This window comes from Anas platyrhynchos, chromosome 4 (assembly GCF_047663525.1).
Source record: "Anas platyrhynchos isolate ZD024472 breed Pekin duck chromosome 4, IASCAAS_PekinDuck_T2T, whole genome shotgun sequence".
NCBI lineage: Eukaryota > Metazoa > Chordata > Aves > Anseriformes > Anatidae > Anas > Anas platyrhynchos.
This window is the reverse complement of record NC_092590.1, coordinates 5,909,450-5,932,252: the sequence shown is the minus strand read 5'-3', so window position 1 is coordinate 5,932,252 and position 22,803 is coordinate 5,909,450. Positions and strand designations below refer to the sequence as shown.

At 41.2% G+C, this 22,803-nt stretch overlaps 1 protein-coding gene across 11 annotated transcripts in view; it reads right to left on the bottom strand.

Moving 5' to 3' along the window:
* Positions 1–22,803, bottom strand: part of ARSJ (arylsulfatase family member J) — a 180,165-nt gene that overhangs the window by 42,417 nt on the left and 114,945 nt on the right. For 7 of the 11 annotated variants that reach the window (XM_072036893.1, XM_072036888.1, XM_072036889.1 and 4 more), the window contains 3 exons: positions 8,765–11,182; positions 5,923–8,452; positions 1,259–5,778 (listed from right to left, as the gene is read on the bottom strand). In XM_072036893.1, coding sequence (XP_071892994.1) covers positions 9,781–11,182 — 1,402 coding nt within the window. In that variant the 3' untranslated portion in view covers positions 1,259–5,778; positions 5,923–8,452; positions 8,765–9,780. The remainder of the gene's footprint in view (positions 1–1,258; positions 5,779–5,922; positions 8,453–8,764; positions 11,183–22,803) is intronic. The other 4 variants (XM_072036887.1, XM_072036884.1, XM_072036886.1 and 1 more) reach the window with 4 other exon arrangements.

Here is a 22,803-nt window from a genome sequence, read left to right as displayed (position 1 = left end):
ATATAGCAGCTGACTTTGGCAATCAAGAGGCTACCACGGTACTGCTGCACTCTGATTTAACTACTGCTGCTACCAAATTCCAGCAGAGCACACCTGATCAAGTGTGTGAGGAGTGCTAACATCATGGTTTAAACATTAGGCTGCAATTCGGGACATCTGGGCTTTCGCCAGACCTTGCCAATGACTTCCTCTGTCACCTTGAAACAACCTATGTCTCATTTTCTGTACGTGAAACAGGGTCAAAAATAATGCCCACCACTGCAAATGACGAAGGCAGATTTAGTAAACATACAAGAACTGCTCAAAACCAAGAACACACGCAGTGAAGGAGAACAGTGGAAGAAATAACTAGGTATGCATATCACAGTAGCATTTCAGTAAGATGAAGCAAGTTTCACTATCCAGCAATGATAAACCAGCACGTCATACTCAGGATCAGGAAAATCAGAACAAATATTTGTCCACAGTGATGGAAAGGAGCTATTTTGTTTCATTGATTACTCACCTACATTATCTTCAACACATTCAGTTTGGAGAATGCAACTGTTAAAACACTCATTATGCATGTTACCCTGAAGGGTATATCTGGGTAAATATAATACACGTATATCTGATCTAAATAAGTGTGAGTTAAACAGTGAGTACCCCATTTCATGGAATTGTGAAATGCGAAGACGTGACTTCTGAAAATTTACTCCCTAGAGTAGGGTCTCCATAACTTTCCTGAATTACAGGCATAGCTGCTGGTAGAATACTTTGGGATATAAAATATAAAGAGAGAGCTTATTTTATATCCTCTTTATTTAATACAGATTCACCTTCTGTTTTGCACAGTGGGCTTTTAGAAAACAGCTACAGAAGTTGAAAAAAATAATGGAATTGGGAGAAAACATCACAATCCCTTTTCTCAGAACAGTTTCAAACAAGATTTTGTTTTTTCCAGAGTAAGAATAAACAACTCCTAACGAGTGAGAGATTGCCACACAGTGAATGAGAAAAACAAACACCAAGTATGTAGCCTGTTCAGGGCAGGCTGGGAGTGCCATCCCGAGACTGAAGCAGCAGGGGATGCTCTAGGCTCAATGCTGCCTGCAGGACAGAGTTTGAACATTGCTGCTACCGTCCATCACAGAAGATTTGAGCTTTCCAAACTCCTAGATGCCAAACTACTTTGCTACTTGAACCAAGCAATCAACAGGTTAAAATAAGTTCGATGGTGCAAACAGAGCATACAGCAAACTGCACTAGCAATGGCTACCTGGTAGGCCTCCAAAGTAGCAAACAGGGAGAAATCATCATTAGGAGGAGAAGAGCGATGCTTTCATAGGAAGCTGTATTGGGTCCAGCCCATGCAAGGTGACTGCAGACAAGATTTGCAGGTGACACAAAGGCTGGTAGAATGGTTGGTATACAACAAGGGGGACAGGGCAACCACAGAGTGCTGCAGATTACTCGATAAATTCAGCTTCTTCAACAAAATGCGTTTTACTGAACCCCTGGACTGATGCACAGAACATATATAACGAGAAATGAAGGTGTACCAGGAAGAATGAATGGCTGGTGTGGTGACAATCATCAAATCAATTTGATAGTCACAGAGGACGTGTACTTTGTCAGAGGCAGAAGAGTACTCCTTACCTCTTCCTTCATATAACTTGAATAAAATTAATACTGGAATACTGTATCCACTTCTGATGTCCACATTTTTCCTATTTTTTTCCTAGTCTACTGAAAAACTGGACAAGCTGTGTAAAAAAAGCCTCGGCTTCTACTCTGGAACTGGAGAATGTGCTACACAATGCTGAGTCTCTAAGGACCCCATCTGTTCAGCTTTAAAAAAAAATAAAATAATATTGGAATACAGATGTATAATAATAAAACACCAGGTGCCAAAGGACTCTTTAGTCTTGGGGATAAAGGCATCAAAAGGTAGGAATCTGTAGCCAGACTAGAAAATGCAATTAGGAAGAATGTATACATATTTTTAACTCAGATATTAAATATTGCAAGAGATTTACAATGGGAATTAATAGATTAGTCATATTTTTCTGCTTTAAGTCAGAACCGGATGCTTTTTTTTGAAGTTTAGCCAAGTAACTGTTATCTTCTAGTTAAAATTTACTAGGTTTGAGTAATGAAATGGGAATTAAAGTATAGGAAATGGCTACCCAGCATGCTTGTGTCTTTAGCAAGGCACTGTATTTAATAAGTCTACTATATAAGCCTGAGTACTTCTGAGGAACAACCATGACATATCTGAGAAAGACATGATTTTATCTGGACTTTAAGGACTGTCTTCAAGTGCAAGTCCTCATGCTGGTCTTTGTAGGCATGAAGAAGAAGGAAACAGATGTCAGTGGGATCCCATCCAGTCGGATCTGCAATAGAGAAAATCTTCCATTGATTTTGCTGTAACCATCCCACAAGTTTAATCAGCATGTAGAAGAAAGTGATTGGAAAGAAAGTACAGGAACCAAAACATCTACTGCTTCATTTAGACTTGCTTGTTATCTGGGGATAATTATTGGAGCTTGGCATACTCACACACTAAAAAGCTTAATGACTTTAATGTTAATGACTTGGTAGCATGACCTGAGGCTGAGGAGAGTGGTGGGAGTGGAAGCAGCATGGCATGTTCCTCCTTCACAGAAGAACTGAGGGAGCTGATGCAAACCAGGCACTTCTTGTTCTTCTTGTGCTGCCGTTTGACACAGGAGGGTGCCAAGCTGACTTTCACATCTGATCTTGAAAGCAAAATTAATCATTTAGCCTTTCCTTTTCAAAGGGAACACAACAAATCTAGAGGCAGTTAAAATCTCAAGGAAATCACAGAGAGAAAAATGTCAAAGAGAGCAGCTGTAAGGCTTTTGTTGCTGAAGTCATGATGCTGAAGGCTGGGGCTGTGTGCTCCTTCCATACCCCTGCAAACCCTTCTTTTTGGAGGTTAACATTTATTTTATCCCCATGCCTGTGAGGGATAACTTCCTCTGCCACCAGAAGAGAATGGAGATGATGTAAATGCAATTTTCAAATCCCCAGTAGCTACCCACATTATAATAAGAGATCAATTATTTGAGTATACTAGAAATCAATCTGGGTAAGAGATTGCTTAGCGATTACTTGACAGCCTAAGAGATCTGGTAAGGACAAACTGTACCAACAAAAAAGCTGCAATGTTCTCTTCATCAAAACTAATTCTATTCAATCCATCCGAATTGATAAAATGTAATGAAATCTGGTAATGAAAACTGAAATAAAACTGGAACCCATCAATAAGAAATGGTATGCTGTCATGGAACGACTTAAGAAGGTTACCCAAAGATACGAGCTCACTAGTTACACCCTTGGCCTTAAAGTTTTGCCAGTACTCAGAGCTCTGAAGGCTGCTTGTTTTAGGAAAACACACACACACACACACATGAACGCGTGATGATAGATTAAGTGTTTCTATAATGACATTCAGTTTACCCTCCCAGAATGATCCTTTTAAGCAACTTGCCATTTCTTCATTCCATGTACCATACTAGTCACAGCTAGGTATCTTCATTTTCTCACAGGGCCACGTTTTCCCTTCTTCTCTAACCACATTAGAAAATAAAAGCACATCTTTGTTATCCAAAATGAATGAATTACTCTATTGCATTGGATTTTGGCAAATACTAGATTCTGACACTAGTTATGTCCTTTTCCAAACTGCATGCTAGATACTTTTCCTACTTTCAGGGCCCTTTGATTTTTTCTTGCATGCAGTTCTGTGGTAGATAATCTTAATTAGCAGAAGCAAAGCTGCATTTAAAAGAGGAATAATTGTGGCCTTGTCAAGTAAATCTCAACAGTGATTTTTTTAGGCAAATCTTGGGAATGGCAACAAACATCACGGCCTGCAGTAATTTTAGGTGATTAAATACTTGACTTTTACTGAGACTGAAGTTTATTAGGAATTTTAAAAACATATTTCTCAAGCTGTGTTGGTATGACATTTCAGAACCCTATTCTCATTTTGGAAATTCACAATTAACAGTCATTAATCAGTTATTCTACTGTGGCCACAAGCTAAACTTTAGCAACGTTGCTCTGATTATAATTCAAACACATGGAATTTACGAAATAGCTTGTAACTGCACTGCGGAGTATATCTTTGCTGCAACTCCAATTCAAATCTAGGCACTTAATTCGATCTTCTTTCATGCTCTAAACTACATTTATATCTACTATTAACTTGCATGGCAGAGGCAAAAACAAGCATAATTCAGAGAAAGGGAACATTTTTCTCTTTTCACACTGACCTGTCTTTTACATGACTCCTTCACTTCATCAAGACCTTGAAATATGTTCCTCAGAAATGAAATGATGTACTTTATTGAGTACTTTGCTGAACAGAAATGGAACACTGCACTGAGGCTTATGTTATCTAACTGCTAAATTAAATCTTATCCTCTTTTATTTTTTTATTTTTTTATTTTTTTGTGGGAATGTGCATTCTCTGCCTTTTCTTGGGAACTAGAAAATAAGTGATTGAGAGCAGAAAGAGCAAAATTACTGCTGTCCTGGGAGTACAGTTCATTAAGCCAGTAGTCAACCGATAAAGAAGTGTGTATTTCAGTGTCCTTCTCTGAGCTAACGCTACCTTTTGGAATGGTGGACCTAACACTGATAGCATTACTTCTGATTTATGCATCATGAAGTAAGCTTTATTTTATTTACTTTGTTTTAACATCACTGATGGATATTCACTGGATTTACAGCAAGATGGCCAAAGAAGCATGTTAGACTGTGAATGCTACACATGGAAAATTACCAACTATTTTTCCCAGGACTCAGGTATAATGCACAATAGTCAGCAAAGGTATAGTGCTTTGGTCACAGATCTCCAGATCTGGAAAAATATCCTATAGAGCATGCCATATGTTCTTCTTCTTCTTCTTCTTTATTCAGAGACATTCTGAATGACCTTTGGAATGGAAGCTGGCAGATGCAGCACTCCCATTTTTACTCAAGAATACTACTGGAAGAAATTCAGTATCTCTTTATAATTAAAGAATCCAGACATAACCATATCTTTTGTCTAATTGCATTGTGGAAGCTACTTATTCTTTGCCATCAACCAAATCTGAAGCTATTTAATTGAAATAAAATTTAACAGCATGTTAGTTCCTAGTTTAATCCCCAAATGCTGCTGCCCAGTATCTTACCTCGTAAGTTCTAACTTTTGTTGCTGTCTCACTTTCTGATGCAAAAAGCTAATAATATTTGTAAAAGGCAACTCTCAAATGTAGATGGCTGTATAGAAGTGTGAGTGTTGGCTGCCGACTGAGCAGTGCATGAAACATGGTGAGAGAAAAAGAAAGAAGCTTATTTTGTTCAGTGAGACCACAAAAAGACTGTTTCAATGTTGTCTAGACAATACCTCAGATAACCCATTATGCATAATCCTGTACAGACAGGAACGTGAGTGCTCTTTCATCAGCTTGAAATCCAATCAGCATCCATTACTTGCAGGGGAGAGAGAAATTTGCTGGGTTTAATCGCCTAATTCACTTTCCAAAACAGCCACATGTCTCAGCAGATACAGGAACCTATAGGGTGGCTCCAGACAATGACTCCTTTAGTTATAATAACTCATCTCCCATGCCTGAGCTTCACAACCTCAAGGACATCTTACAACATGATCCATATAGAAGGACTGCCATTATAGATTTACTTACTGTTCTTGGCACTTCCTTCCTCTGCTCTTTATCTGTAGTCAGGATAGTCTTTTCTCTCCAACTTTATGTCAAACTGAGTAACAACAATAAAGATAAAAAGCTATCTTGTAACAGCAGATGATAAAATTATTTAAGCATTTGAAAAAATAATTCAAAGAGCTTTAGAATAAGATTGAGAAATCCTGACAAGGGTAACAAAAATATTTTTCACACTTACAGGACCTTAAGAAGAAATTCAGCATGATATACTATGTTCAGGGTGCACAGATCACAAGGAAAGGCTTTTGTTCTTCCATTTTGTTTTATTTCAAGCTTTTCTTTCTTCCTTCCCTGCAGTTATGCTTCTCACTCTTCAGGATGCTTTGGATTAGAAATGATTATCCAGGATCACAGCTATCAACAACACATAGAAAAGCAAGTAATATTGTCTCCCTGCTCAGGTTGGTCCTTCCAAAGGTGTAGCTGTCACTAAGATCACAATGGAGAGCTACTTTCAGTGCTGCCTTTTTCTTGTATCCATAATAGCATTTGTTAAATAAAAGGGTCAAGAGAATTTAAAAATAATAAAAGATCCTCCCTGCCCTTCCTTCCCCAAAGACTTTTTCTAGATCTCTTCAAAACATGGGTAGAGAGACCCGCTACTGTGACTTACATCAAATATCAGGTTGTTTTCAAGATACCTTGCACAATAAATCATCCTGAGCAAAGGGTTAAATGTCTCAGTATGTCTGTCCAGCAATTAGGATGGCTGATGGTTATGATTCAGAGTATAGGAGTGTAGTTTCAGTAAGTCTGGTGGCCTTCTTTGAACTCAGACCTTCTTATGAGGTACCTGTCCTACCTTCCCAGGGATAGGACAGTAACACATCCTGAAGCCTGTGAAACACTGCTGTGGGTGAATGAACTACTCTGTAAACAGAAAGCTGGGTTTAAGAGCTCTGTAGTATCACCAAAACCTCAAGACCATTGTACTGCTGGAATGCAAAGAGAACTAATGAGTGAAAGTAGACAGGAAAATAGCAATGTGGTATTTTCACATCAGGGTATTTTCAGCAAAAGATTCAGGAAGGCTTCCAAAGTGTACATATTTTCTATCCCATTGTAAATCCAACTGTTGCCCTATAGCAGATCAGAGAATTGATTTTAAGGGAATCAACCTAACTGACAGCCACTGCAGCCTTAGAAAATGTACTCCCACTGCATGCTCTACAAACACTTGTGGCATGTATATTTAATATACAGTCATGCAAGATCTGATCCACTGTTCTGCTCTTTGCACTGATCGCTTTCAAGGATTTACATGTTGCCTGAAGAGAAAAAAAAAAAAACAAAAAAAAAAACACAGAAATTTTTACAGAATAAAACATTGTCAGAGAATAATGCTCTCTGGTTGCTTCAGACCAATAAAAGAACCATGAAACATTCCTTGGAAAGAGGTGATCATAGATCCTGTGAGCATAACACTTCATTTCAATGCCTTAGTTTCTATTATGCCAAAATATATCAAAATATCTCAGTCCTTTTTTATATATAATTTAGCTTACACATCTGATTTCATCCCTTTCCAAATGACCTCAGAAAGTCAGAAACGTTACTGTTTCTTTCTGATTCTGAACTCAGTGTTCAACACAGGCATATTTCAAACATAAACATAGTGACTTGTGTTAAAATGTAAACCGGACAGCATACTGTTTCAAAACCAGTTCCTGCTTCCTTGACTTCTCTGCTAATATTTATTACGGAAACGTAGATTCCTTCCCAAACTAGAAAGGTACATCACAAAAAGTGTCTCTATATTTGTCCAACTGGTACATACATTTGTGTACTGATAACTGATCCAGACTACTTGTTAAAGTCTTGGTCTTTTTTCAAAGACAAAAAAAAAAATTCTCTCAAAGAATTTGAAATTATTTTATACGTGCCACTTTGGAGTATAGTATCTCAGGATGTTTTTATCATTTCTTTTAAAGACATTAATGGTACATTTAAAAGAAGTGACCACTTAGAGAACAGTTGAGTTCCTGCTCAGTCATTGAATATTCTGGATCTCAAGTAAAGCTAGAAAGACTTCTCAGAAAGTTAATTATTCCTCTTACGACCACACAGTATGAAAAAGAGTAGTGACAATATTAAACACTTCTGCAGATACACATTATCCTTTTACGATTATTTACAGGTAACTACTCAAGAAGCCCATTCTTATTATCTTCTGAGTGTATTCATTAAAAAGTAACTCTAAAATCTGACTAACTTGTTTCTAAGTGTTTGCTAATGACAGCTTTATTCTGCTTAGTAGCTGCAAATTTGCAATATACCAGTTTTTGGTAATGTCTGCAGTTAGTTTCTTTTCAAAAAAGTCTGTTTTTTTGTGTGTTTTTTTTTTTTTTTGGAGTGTTGGACATGATCTAGATTTTAGTGTGTAATTATTTTAGAAATGTTTTAATTTTTCAACCATCATCAATTTATATAAGTTTGATTTCTGATTCAAATGAGATATAGTTGGGAAGCACGCTTATTTTAAATTTACCAAACTATGTTCTAGCTAGTTAGCAAATGAACCATCAAATTCGTTTAATGCAATTCATCTTGAACCTTGAATTTTATGTATTGTATCAATTATCACAGATTATCAAGAATATGAAATTGGTACGTCCATTAACCATCCACACAGGTGAACAAGGCCTCTAATTATATATGTAGAAGAAGGAGAAATGCTGTTTCAGAGGGGAAATGTCACAAAATCAGCCCTGCAGCAACAAAAATAATAAAAAAGCTTATTGAGTTAACTTAAAATAAACAAGAACTGAATTGCTATCTTCAATGCAAAAAAAACCCCAAAACAACAAAAAACAAAACAGACTACTTTTCTGAATGCCATAAAAATAAACTATTTTAATAGATACATAAATAAGAAGTTTAAAGTAGAATTCTCCCCAAAAACATAAAGATGACCTAGCTTCTGTACAGAAACTGAACAATATTCACGTGACTACTTAATCAAATAATCACTTTGTTACATTCAAAGTAATTGGAGGCAAATACATAATGAAATGATGTACCTGAATCATTCTCCTTTCTCATCCTAGCAGTGTCTACAATATTTTCTTGCTTTACAGTACTCTGAGGATGTGGATCTGTTAAATAAAACTCTGAATGAGAGAGTGAAAATAAAATTAAAAATCAAAGGAAACAAACAAACAAACAAACAACCCTAGCACCCAGAGGGGCACCTTGCATCACCCACTAATTAGAGTTGCAATGGAAGACAAAAAAGTATTGTGCTGTAAAATAAATTATGTCTTTTATGTACTGTAGTATAGCTATCTTAAAGTGTTTAAATATTACATTCACTTTGGTGATTTTTTGGTGCTTTTGCCTATGCCTATAATAAATTACACATGGCATGTGCTAGCTGCTCATGTGTGCTGAATAACAGCCTTCTGGTTTTACTACAAATGGGGTGAGCTTAGCACATTTAGGGAATTTAAAAAGTATTTCTGGTTTATCTATGACAGACACAGTCTAATTTAAAGCAGCTTTCTTCCCATCAGGCTCCTCTCCCGAACCTCCCTCCCCCCTAAAGTTATACGGATGGCTTCATGCTTTTGCTGTGCTGTACCAAAAAATGTCATAGGTTGGTGACTAACACTCTCTGACATACAGAGGCTCTCAAAGGTTTTTTTTTCCTTTCTCCCTATGAATCATCAGTCAGTTTGAAATCATCTGCCATTTTAACCTCTCCATAGTCTCCAAAAGTTCCGACTAATTTATGCAAGGAACCACCATTTGTCCATCAAAAATGGGATTTCTGAAGTTATCTGTGTTGTTATCTGGAATGTAGCTGTAATGGGTGAGCACCATTCTTCCTGTAAAGGAGAAAGTTTGTCGTGTGGATGTTCATGAATCCTCAAGGCACAGTGTCAAGGTATCTTGTGCTGGTGAAATTTGAGAACAAATAAAAAGATGACAGCTTCCATCCGTAGTGCAGAGCTGGCATTTCTGGTATACTCTGTGAGAAGTTCAATAAAATCGGGCCAAGCTGACTTAGACTTGGCAAAAGACCATGTGCTTGAGTCTATCCACCAGCAAGACGTGAACGGCAATGTAATGATTGCCCTTTTTTCCGATTTGCTTTTTTCTTGTTCTTATTCTTCTTCTGCTTATTTGCACCTTTACTTTTATCTGACTTCTTTTTCTTTTCGTCCTCCTTAAACCACGGACCCCAGACTCCTCCGTTCAGCTTCGGGTTACTCCGAGGGTCCTTAGGTGGGTATCGAACAGGAACTGCAGTCTTATTGAACTGTGAAAGCCTCCGCAACAACTGCTTCACTACGTCTGGATACCGTGCAGAGAGGTCCACCCGTTCGTACGGATCAGCGGTTATGTTGAAAAGCCACACGGTTTTGCCAGCTGACCAAGAGACGCGTTCGTTGTGCCAGCGGTTGGGGCCCACGTTACTGAAGGCCTGTGGGGGCACCCAGTCGCTATAGCCAGGATTTCCTGTCAGTAGTTTCCAGTGATTCACTCGGATGGCAGACTGAATCGCGGTGTTCCAGATCCCGTAGCCAGCTGCCCAGGACCCGTTTTTGGCTTTGGTGTAAATTGGGTCGATGTTGTGCAAGATGTCTACCCGTGGAGAACGTCTGCCTTCGCTGATGGTTTCCCATATATCATAGCCATCCAGCTGGATGTCTTCATCGATCTGTCCTTCTGCCAGTGTGATCAAAGTGGGGAACCAGTCTGTGATGTGCACCAGCTCCTTACACACAGACCCTTTGTTTTTCAGAAGGGGGCTATGGACAAAGCCAACAGCACGGATGCCTCCTTCCCAGTAGGTCCCTTTGCTCCCTCGCAGAGGCCAGTTACTTCCTCCTGCCATTGGCTGCCCACCATTATCTGAGGAATATATGATAATGCTATTGTCATAGTAACCATACTTCTTTAAAGCAAGGGTTACATTGTTTATGGCTTCATCCAAACAAGCTAGCATCGCAGCATATCTTCTCCTGTTTATGTTATTTATTGATCGATAATGCTCAAAATACTTGCCTGGTGCCTGAAGAGGCGAATGAACGGCTTGGTAAGCAATATATAAGAATATAGGTTTCCTGGGATTATGAGAAGCCAGGATCTGTTGTACTTTTTGCGTGTACATCTGCGTCGAGTAGATGCCATTGTCATGATCCCAAGCTGCATTATCATTCTCGTACAGGTCATAGCCACATATCCCAGGGCTGTCACATTTGAAGTGAGTGTAATAGTCACCACTGCCTAAGAGCGAGCCAAAGAACGTGTCAAATCCTCGCTGCGTGGGCATGCATTCTCTGCGGTAAAACCCCAGGTGCCACTTGCCAACCATGTGCGTTGAATAACCAACCTCCTTCAGCTTCTGAGGTAGCGTGACGTTATCCAGAGGCAAGCAGTTGGGCTGCGTTGGCCGGATGATGGAGTGCTGGAGGCCGGTGTGTATCTGGTACCTGCAGGCAGGCAGGAGACAGACAGATGCATCAGGCAGGGGGAAAAAGGAAACTCTCAGGCTCTTACCCGTGGACACCCGTGCACGTAACTAACAGAAAAAAAAAAAAATCCTGAATGTGAAGCAACTTTCATTTGAGATATTTCAAAGTGCATCTATCAAAAACTCACAAGGCTCTACTGTTAAATCTGCTGAAACAGGAGAACAGCATCTGTTTTACTTCACAAAGAGTGGCTCCCCCCTTTTTCTGGCCACTGGGCAACAATACCAAAGGAGTAACATGACACAGCAGCATCACAGACTCCCCTCCCTTCTGGCCTCATTTTTAGCACTTTAATTTCCTTCCAGCGTGAGCAATGTCAGGGGATCTCAGATGCAACGTGCTGCCTGCGAGCCATTAGTGAGGCATTACTATTTTAAAGCCAGCAGTCAAACTCACCGGCAGTATTCCTTATGCATAATACAAAACCGAGAAGGCAGAATGATTGCGTGACTTTTTCTGGGCATGAACAAGTAGCACAGCCCTGACTCGGGACCAGCTCTCACAGCACGCGCAGCACTGAGACCCTGATGATCTGATTTCTGATCGTCCATCATGCAAAACGCACATGGGCTATGACTTAGCAGAGATATTACTAATATAACAGCGGAGCCAGCCGTCAGCATGTATGTTATGGGGCCTGGCTCTGCTCCCATGGGGTGTCCAACAGTCCCACGTGCGGGCATTTATCTCCTGAGTGAGAGGCCTAAGTACGTGTGTAGGGCAAGCACTCTAGCCAAAAGTAAGGGTGCAGGTGTATTGAAAGATGTTCATGAGCCCCTGAAAGCATAATTTTACCCAGAACTCATCTTCTGTCTCTGCCTAACTAACATGGCTTTGCAATGTTCCCCTTCCTGAACTGAATTGGTCAAAATATCCATATAAACAGGATATATTTGGAGGTACCATTTTTTTTGAGGTACCATTTTTCCCCACAGAAAGCTTTCTCGTGTCACCATTTCACAATGATTATAGGAAATGATGTGGATATACACAATTTTTACAATACCTCCTAATTTGCTAGTGGTAAACATATCCGCAGCATGTAAATATACTGGACTTTGAACATGCAACAGCAGCATATTTAAAGGATAGGATAATAAATCCTGCAGTACAGCCTATGTGTGAAGAATACATATGGCATCCATATGATTAGAAAATGAATTCAGCATGGGCAGTAGCAAGTATCAAAAATCAAGCACCAATCAGTTTATACCACTTTGTCACTAAAAATCAAATGTAACAGCACATTGCAAACCAAAGAAGGCGTCTCCCTGAGTGTGGAACAGACTGAAATCTCAGCCCTGAGTCCCACGGCTAGATGCCTCATTACTGGGAATCTTCCTCAAAAATACTTTTTTATTATTTTGTAGTCGGGACTTCCTGACACATCTTGCTTGTATTGCCAATCTGACTGGCCTCCCGAGCTATTTAGAAAATTAAAAACATTAGGCTCTGCCTGTCCATAAATAACTTAAAGTCTGCTTTCCTACGATGTCTTCCTGGACAAAACCTTAGTAGGCAACATAGACGTCTTTAACGCCTGCCAATCTGTAATAATTGTGTAACTTCCATTTTATTCTTGGACTTCATTTTCACAGACCCAGAAGCCTAACTACTTAATCGCAGAAGCTCTGGGTGCTGCACTCCTGCTTTAAGCTAGCCTGGACTCAGCACACTGCAGCACTGCTTCCCTTTGTCTCCCTGGCACTTTTTCAGGGCATTGTTTCTATCCGTGGCCAGCTTGGGGATCTGAAGCCCAACCATCCAATTGTCCCAGAACTCAAGGGCTGGTGCTGACACAGAAGAGTTCCAGCGTACTCCCAAAATTATGGGTTTCTGAGCTCTACTCTTTGCTTTCATTAAAGAAATGTCACACACACACACATATCCACATCTTTTCCATGATTCAAGCAAAACATTACTCTTCAGAACAGGTAAATTACATAAGGAAACCACACCGACTAATGGCAGTGCCCCATACTTCAGTTTAATCCTTTGAGAGTCTTCAGAGGAGTGTGCTCAGAAGACATCTAATTTCTTTCCCCTTGTTTTTCCCCCTGCCTTGTCACACTCCTTCAGTAAATTCCTCTGATCTGACCTGACTGAAAAAGTCCTTGCTCGCAGCCTGCTGTTCTAGTGCATAGCTCCTGCCTTCCTGAACCTTGCCAGCCTCTTCTGTCTTCAGATCATCACCCAGGCCCTGTAGGGCAGTTTCTATCCGGCTGCACTGATTTTGCTGGAAGTCGGAATTTTCTCTGCAGTGACGCTGAGGTAATGGAGACCCCTCCGTCCTCCTCCTTGACGCAGAAGCTGGACTTGCAGGGAACGGACAACAGAACAACACGTTGCAGACTAAGCTGCCTCTTGACAAAGCTTACACAGCAAATTGGGTATTCATACAAAGTTAATTCTCGTAAAGAATTCATAACCCACACGTGGATTCCCCAGCTAAGGCTGGATACAATTGTGTATCCGAGCATGAAATTCCTACACTGGCAATCTGACCAATACTGAACCAAAAAATACCACGGATTAGCCTCAGTTTATACATATTCTTCTCAGTATAATACCCGAAATACAGCAGTGCATCTTGTTGCAGCAGTCCCTTCAGTAAGTCACTCAGTATGCTGGCTACAACACACAAACACAGCCCTGCTCAAATTCTTTTCTGTCTGATTTCGTGTGCCCTTGGTATGTTTTCCACATGTATGTGGCTGCTATTTATGGCACAGCTCCTGAATATACATACACGCACTCATACATACAGATTGTATATGTATTTCCACACATGTAAAAAGGGGTCTGCAAAATAACCAATTTTAAGCCAAAATATTCCAACTGCAAAAATGTTTCAAAGAAATAGCAACCTGTAAGGATCAGGATATTCTTCCCTATCACAAAAATGGCCAGGATTTGCTTACTTTTCTGTGCCACATGCCTTCGTAATTGATCCATTATGTGCTGATATTACTTTTTTTCAGTGAAAGTATTTTATTTTCAAAGGACTTTCAGATGTTTCGTGGGAAAACAAAGCAATCTGAGCAAAAAGACTGTGATTATATGGAAGTAAATGGCATTAATAGCAATAGGAAAAGTCTCTCAACATTACTGCTTTGAAACTGTATTTAGACTATGTAAGAGAAAAAAAATGATCACAGCAAAACATAAAGGAAATAAGAGGCAGATGCTGATTTGGGGGGAGCTCTCTTGGAAGATGAAAGTATGAGCTCACCAACTGCCACCAAATTGCTGGGAAATACATTTTAGAGATTCCGTGGCTTTCCACCCCTCACCAGCTAATTCTTCAGAACACGGATTTAATCCCAAACGCAGAAAGCAAATTCTGATAATGAATTGTCTGGACCTCATCACTGTAATTACAACATTAGTAAGCGGGTCACTATAAACAAATGCTGACAGACCAAGGAATCCAATTGCATAGCTTTTCAGACGTTGACCTTCATGGACAGTATTCACTGTCCACAGACCTTTATAGGCAAAAGGATGCGAGTATTCTGTCTAAAGCATAGGTGTTCAGGGCTTGTGAATACCTGATGCACTGTTCTTCCTTTCTCCTTACCCCTCCAGGATCTAGATCCTGGCTGTCTCTGTTAGATGGCTCTTCAATGCACATTTTGTCCTCTCGTTTCTATTTTATTAGTGTGGAAGCTGTTTGCAGGAAAAACACTGTTTTAACTGTTCCAGCTAAGGCAGCTGCTTTTTGCTAGCTGAATGTTACACCGCTCTGTTTACTTGTTTGTAGTGGAAACTTTAAAGCAACGGATTCCCAGAGAGAGTGTTACGGTGACTTCATGGGTCCTTCTGGCTCTTGGATGCCGAGAGAAATATTTTGGAGGTTTCTTAAAATAAATAAATAAACAAATAAATCCTCCATTCTCAGTTCAGTGCTGTTTTTCAACATGATTTGCCTTCCTGTTTCAGCCTGCAAGGACGCAAAGCTCGGCCAGAGGCTTTGACATTACTCCTACCCCCAGTCTCAAGGTGCACTGTCCATGAAGTTGTTAAAAGTCAACTGGGCATTCGGGTGCCAGAATCTTTGTGGATGCAAATCACCACAGGGACACTAAAGTCAATTTGACCTGAGCTTGAGGGACGCGTTAACGTTTGGAGACCTAATTTCCCACTTCTGATGTCCTTCGTAAAGCTAAATTACTTTCCCAGTTCTCATCTGAAGAGCAAACCGAAGAAGCGGATCAATGACACTGATCTTTGCACATTTTCACTACTACTCCCCAAAGCAGCAAGCAAGACCTAAAGTCTGTACAGGAAAAAGATTCTCCTGGCATGCCTCATCCCCATGGTGCTTATGCAGTCTTAAACATGCGTAAGCCAAAACAGTTTTCCTTAAAGACATCTCCCTAAGGAGTTTTCTATTCAATACTTTCCCCTTAACTTCAGGGTGGGTTCTCCTCTGAGAAAGAAGCTCAGATGTTTCTAATTTTGTAATGTGCATGCACAAAACCATTAATCTGAAGCTTTCATAATTTTAAAACACTGGATTAATTGTCTTCAAACCGAGACTCTTTTAAGGCTCACTGAAGATTGACAAACCACAGTGTGAAGTTCCTAATTTCAGGAACTTTTGCTAGCACAATTCTAGTTACAGCATGTGGGAAATTTATTTTTAGTACACTTGCATATCTCAGGAAATGTTGAACAAATTTTATCAATTTTTAAAATAAGAAATTCTAGGCTAGGATTTAGAAAAAAAAAATATATATATATATATTAAAGGGAGAGGGGTAGTCCTGAGGTATGCATGCTACGATAATAAATTAATTATTGAACTTTACGCATTTCCTTGCATGGCAGAGATGTGCAAAGTACCTGACCAGACACAAACCAACATGAAAGAACCACACAAAAATATGATTTTGCATCAGAAATATTTGCCATAAAAACAAAATGTTTTATGTTGAATCCGCTCAGGTTTTTGTGAGTTAAAGAGGAGGGAGAAGTTGGAAAAGGGGCAGGTTGATACGGGAGATACTGGGGCAGGGAGAAAGAGCTAAGCTGATTTAAATGAGATGCAAATAGACCTATGACAGCCTGCCACAAATTGCTGCAAAGCCTTCAGACTGACAAAGATGAAAGCCTTCGCCTGTAGCCACAGTGCTTCTTTCTCAATTGGTATTAAGTATAATTAGTTATAAACAAAATGGTTTCTAAATTTTCATGATTTCTATTTCCAGTCTTTTCCTAACCTGGAGATGGGCAACAAGTCTTGCCTTTGCTGATTTCCACTTATCATGCTCTCGTGAGAGAAAAAGCAGGCAGCAGGCATCTCAGCATTTTTCATGGTAGCAAGTTTGAATATCTGTGTTAGATGAGACCAGATTAACTAAAATCTGTCAGTCACATCCTCCCTCTCTTCAGTATTGATGGACCATGTATTACACCTGTTGTAAATGCTAGCATAAAAGCTTTGGTTTTCATGCAACACGGTCTTCTCAGAAACAATCTTGAGGACCCTTGAGCCTGTACTATAGAAGTTAGTTTGCCTTTCAATAACAGCAGCTACTGCAGCAGTGCAGGAAAAAGTGAGGGTTTTTGCTGCAATAGGTTCTGGATACTTGCTTCCAAAGTAAAGCTACAGCTAAGGCTTCAGTTCAACGTAGAGCTTAAATCTGAATGTGATTTCAGTCAGGTAGTTGGCTGAAACAGGACCAAAGTAAGCAATCAAAGTTTGTGGCACTAACATGAGTGATGCTATAGAATTCTAGAATTCTAGAATTCTAGTCATAGAATTCTAGAATTCTAGAAAGATTAAGGTTGGAAAAGACCTCCAAGGTCATCTGGGCCAACCATCACCCTACTACCAATGACACCCACTAAACCATGTCCCTAAGCGCCAAGTCCAAATTTTACTTTAACACCCCCAGGGATGTTGATGCAACCACCTCCCTGGTCAACCCGTTCAAATGCCTGACCACTCTTTCTGAGAAGAAACGTCTCCTACTTGTTTTAATTGTTGAAGAGTAGTGCTCTTTTTTCCATTCTTTTTTTCTTTTTTTTTCTTCTTTTTTTTTTTCTTTTTTTTTCTTCCTAATCATTAAAGAGTACAGGGCATGAAGTTTCCCTTCTTCCCCTCACCAGGAACATCACCTGACTGCCAGGACTTTTCAATTATGATGGAAAGAGGCTTGGCAACTACATCAGGCAGCTCCCTCAGGACCCTGGGATGCATGTCATCGGGTCCCATAGACTTGTACCTGTTTAGGTTCATCAGGTGGTCTCGAACCCGCTCTTCACTTACAGTTGGTGGGACTTTGATCCCCCAGCCTCCATCTACGGGTTCAGGGAAATGAAAGACTTGGGAAGATCGCCTACCAGTGTAGGCAGAGGCAAAGAAGTTATTGAGTACCTCCGACTTCTCCATGTCTGTCATTACCCATTACTCAGATACAGAAACTCACTGCTAATAGAAGAAACTAGCCACCTATAATCGCTGACACACTCCTATTTTCACCCCTCGGTCTATTTTCACAAATGTTAAAGGCGCACTGTGGCCCCTGGGGGCTCCTGCTGTCACCCCAGTGCAGCAGCCCAAAGGAAGCTGGCTCCTCTCTTGTGCTCTTCCACGAGGCTCTGTGCAGAAGGGCTGCCACCTCTGGCACAAGGGCTGGGGGATGGGAAAAAAAGTACTCACACAAGCCCTGAGAACTGGCAACAGAGTGGTTTATTGCCGGCATGTCTATGGTGTCTGGGGGCTCCAAGCTAATGCTTGGCATGGAGCCTGTGCGACAACAAGTAGGGGGCTGGCCGGACACTCCTGCGACACGGTTTTTGTGCACCGAGAGCAGAGAGCAAAGATGCACCGCGGTAGTCCCGGGTCTGTTCTGGCCAAGGTATGTCCACTTCCATTGGTTCGTCCACGTTTGCTGGAGGTTCCACTTCCATGGGTTCCTCAGTGTTGGGCAGGAGGCTCAGCCAGTCCTTGCCTGGGACTGCCCAAACAGGATGCCTTCCATGCGTAAGGTTTCCAGGCTGGGGTGCCGAACCACGGGGGCGTCCATTTCCACGCCTACGTGCACTGTCAGGTTGATTTCTGTGCGCGGCTCCGATGTTGCCATCTTGTTTCTGGCCGTGGCTGGGTCCCGCACTGTGGTATGGACGATAGACGTGCCTGTGCTCCCCGCGGCTGTCTGCCTGGTCCTGCTGCCTTCTCCCCGTGCTGCCGTTGTGCCCATGGTAGTAAGGCGCAGACCCGCTGTTGCCGTGCTGTCTGTCAGAAGGACCGTGCATGACCTGGAGTGGCTGATGACCTTGTCCATCCCTTCTTGGCACAGGACGCACAGTGTGCCTTCCATCGGGGAAGTTTTGAGACCGGGGTGCTGAACCGGAGGGTTGTCCACTTTCACGCCTAGGTGCCATGCCACTGTGTGTTTGGTTTCCACGCGTGAGTCCGATGCTGCCATCTCTGTTACGGCCGTGGCTGGGTCCCGCACTCTGTTGTGGACCATAGGCATGGCTGTGCTGCACACGGCCGCCTGCCTGATGCTGCTGCATTCTCCCCGTGCCCCCGTTGTGCCGCTGGGAAGGCGCAGGCCCCCTGTTGTTGGATGGCTGAGGGGCCGGCCCGTTCCCTGCGTCATTGCGGTGCCAATGGTAGCGCTTATAGGTGTTTGTGGGCTGCATGCCAGAGCTCGCTCCTCGGGCACTGGTGTCAGTTGTGCCGCCAGCGCTCTGCCTCCACCAATAATGCTTCTTCTCATCAGCTGCCTTCTTTCTTGGTGCTTGCTGTGACTGCATAGCTGCCTGCTCACACCAAAAAGGGCTGCCTCTCGCTTCGCTGCTTTGGCTCTTCTTCGCCACACAAGTTGGCTCTCAGAGTGCCTAGAAGCTCAGCGAGTGGCGGGCCAGTGGCAGGGGGGGCATTTTATAGGTCCCGAGCAAAGGCGGGGCAGTGGTGGCCACTGTGACCTCAGCCAGCCTCTGTGACGGAGTTGCCCATGCGTGGCCAAAGGCGGCTGTGTTGGGAGCAGCCTGGAAGATGGCCTCAGGTGGAGGAAGGAGGAGGGTTGGGGGGGCTGAGGGCCCCTTTTCTGGGGCTGGGTCCCCCGGGCCATTTGGCTTGCCAGGGAGAAAGGCTGTCCTTTGGCCACAGGGACTGCCCTCCACCTCCCATCCTGTGCCCTGGGTTTATGTCTAACACTGATTTTTATGTAATTAACATTAATTTACAGAGAGGAACAGAAGCAAGGTGCATCTTCAGCCCTAATTTCCATGTGCGCTTTGCATTCTGAGTGAAGAATTTCTTCCTCACATCACATCTAATCTAAGTCTTCCCTCCGTTTGCTCAAAGCCATCACTCCTTGTTCCACTGCTACACTCCCTGACAGAGTCCGTCTCCAGCTTGCTTTTAGGCCCCCTTGATAGATTAGGTTAGGTGGCAAAACCGCAGGACCTTGCAAATTGCAGCCTCATCTACCTTGTTCCACATGTTCCACGCAACATTTTCCAGCTCAGGCTCGATCCTCTCACCAGTGTAACAGAGAAGCATAGAAACATTCAACGTCTAATCACGTCTAATCTAAGACCATCTTCAATGGAAATGGAAATAACTCACAAATGCAGCATTTTGTCCTGCTTAAAATTGTGAACAACACAACACTAAGGAGTGAAGGAACTGCCTTGTATCTGAGAACATGATCTGTCATAAAACGTACCCTTGTGATGAACAATGCAAATTAAGGATAGAAAGGATGTGGTGGCTTATGTTGCCTATTTTTCTATCTGCTTACAAGCGTGGCCAAGACATTCTGCATATCTACAGTATCTTCCCAGGAGCTTTAATTTGCTATTAATTACTTGTATTGATACAGAGAAATGGTAGGATATCTAAAGGGTTACTGCTCTGAGATGGCAGGTGTGTGACTTTATGGCAGAAGAAGGAACAAAGACTTACTTCTAGAGTATGGAGACAGTTCTTCACTAGGACGATGAGTTATGGTTGGAGGGTTCAGAGGAGCTCTGTGGCAGCAAGCTACACGCTGAGTACTGTGCCCACAGCCTGCCAGTGCTGTTTAATTTCCTAGAAATTTGAGGGAGGCAAAGACCGTCCATTTTCCAAAGTAAACATCTGCCTAAATGCATCTACCCGCCATTTAATCATTTTTATCTTCAAGCTTATAGCTTCAAGATTTTTATAATTTCACTGGGGGTAGAGGGCTATGAATGTAGAGGGATCAGAGATGCAAATGCAAACTCTAGACACCTGCAGGCTTCCACTGTATTGGCCCACAGAATACAAACCGAAGTTTTCACACGCAGACATATGCTCAAGTTCATTTCATATTCAGCTGTATTGCTTGAATTTTTGTGCTTTTAAATCATAGCAGAAAAATATCCTCTTCTAAACCAAGTGTTTACATAAAGAGTCTAACTGAAATTATTTACTGTTTTATCACTCTGGCAGGGTTACTGCAACTATTTCACTTGAAAGATTCTGAATCTTGCTCTACTTTCAAGCTTTTTTTAAAAAACAAAACAAAACAAAAAACAGCCAGGGCTTTTCCATCAAATATAGAAACAAGAAAAATAAAAGTATTGATTTATTCATGGACTAATGATTTTACAGTTTTTGCTCCCTCCAGTTACCTTTTTTTCAGGGACCTACAGGTTGTTTAACCAAATGGCATTTGGAACCTGATGCCTGAACTCCACCTCAGCATCATCTGGAAACTCTGAGCTCATGCAAGCCCTGGCATTCGGTCATCTGAATAATGTCCTTACACAACTATACTGCTTACACTGTGAACATATTTTTATCATCCGGCACCTAGAAATGCCACCCAGAGCTACATTAACAAAAATAAACATTTATCGAGAGCAAGAATCAGAGGGGCCCGGAGTGAGCAGAGACCTTTCTGCATTTCCTTGGGGTTACTCTCCCTGGTTGGAAGGGACATTTTGTGCAGGGAAAAAATAAAAAGGGTGTAATGAAACTAAAGCAGAAGCTTCAACTTGAAATCACCCTGTGTAATTAGTATTTTCATATACTAATTCCTATTTTTTACAAAACATTATTAAACTCGCAGCACATCCGCTACTAACCTTTCCTGTCATTGAGACAATTTATCTGTGCGAATGGGAGGACAAAAAGGATAAAGGAGAATGTGGGAGTAAGAAGCAGCTGGAATGCATATGTGTGTGTGCAGCTATTGTTTTCTTTGCTCGGCGTCTGCTGCAGCTGTGGAAACAGAGCACAACGTTTCCAACTTTATCACTGAACATTATTCATTTAGAGAAAAGGAAAAAATGTGTGATCGCATACTCAACGCTCTTGGTTTCATGTCTACATGTAAGTGACATGAAAAGAAAACAATCTGACTAAATGCTTTGCATGCCAGCCACAAATCCAGACATTTCCACCAAATTCCGGGCTCTTAGCAAAAATAGACGCTTTTGGATTTTACAGCTAATCAGCATGTTATATGGGAAAGAAACACAATGCTTTGAGTCCTGGAGCATGCTGGATTTGCTCAAATGAGAACAGAAATTCACACAAACAGGTTGTCACCACGTATTTCTCTGAAGTTAAGGCAAGCAAGTATGAAGGGAAAACCAATTCAATAGTCTAAGACGAAATCCTCAGACTTGCTCCAGTCATTTTTCCAGGAGGGAAAGCAGAAGAATATGACATAAATGGAGTCTAAAAGCCATGAACTGGAGGGCAGAAGAATCCCCTCCTCAGGTGCTTAAATAAAATGGTCTCCAGTTGCAAGCACTGCACAAGGCTGGAGCAAGACCAGCATGTCAGAACAGGGACATGGCACACAGCAGCTGGAAAAAGCTGGTCTGGGCTACAGCCCCCATCTCCTAAACATGTGAAGTGACCTTCATTTTAACCTGCATGTGCTTCTGAGGCAATGTCATCGTGGATACTATTGATATCCTGTGCTAGTCATTCCTGCAGGTAGGGTAATTTTCAGCATTTCAGTGTCTCCTTGAAGCATTCTGCCTAAAAGAATACATTAATTGATAATATCATAGGCCTCTTTCCACGACTAGAACAAAAATAATTGCCACGTACCCGTGTGAAATATTTTTAAGCTAAAAATGCCAAGATTGAAACTTACAATTCTGTGACAGTTCAGGAAAATTAGTTCATCTTTTTATAAGAAGAATTTATTCAGTGAATGCACCTAAGGAACATGAAAGGTATCCATTATAAACTCGCCTTTCATAAGAACCACTGTTTGATAAAAATGGCATATTGATAACGTTCCTTAAGGTAGCAGCCAGTTATTTTCTTAAACATAATTAAAGTTCACATTTTGACCATTTATTACTATTTCTGAACTAATATTGTCCTTATGTATTATTCATATATCCCTTAGAGTCTATATCAATCTAAGTGCTGTAAAATGACCTTGAATTGATAGAAAGGATGACTGAGAACAAAATGACAAGACATAAAATAGAGGTTAATAGTGACCATATCATTTTTATATGATAGCATTTGAGAGAAATAATTGCTCTATAATTAAAGGACATTATGACACTGCAAAAATCAGGATTATTTTCAAAGATTCAGAGACATCTCAAGTACTTTA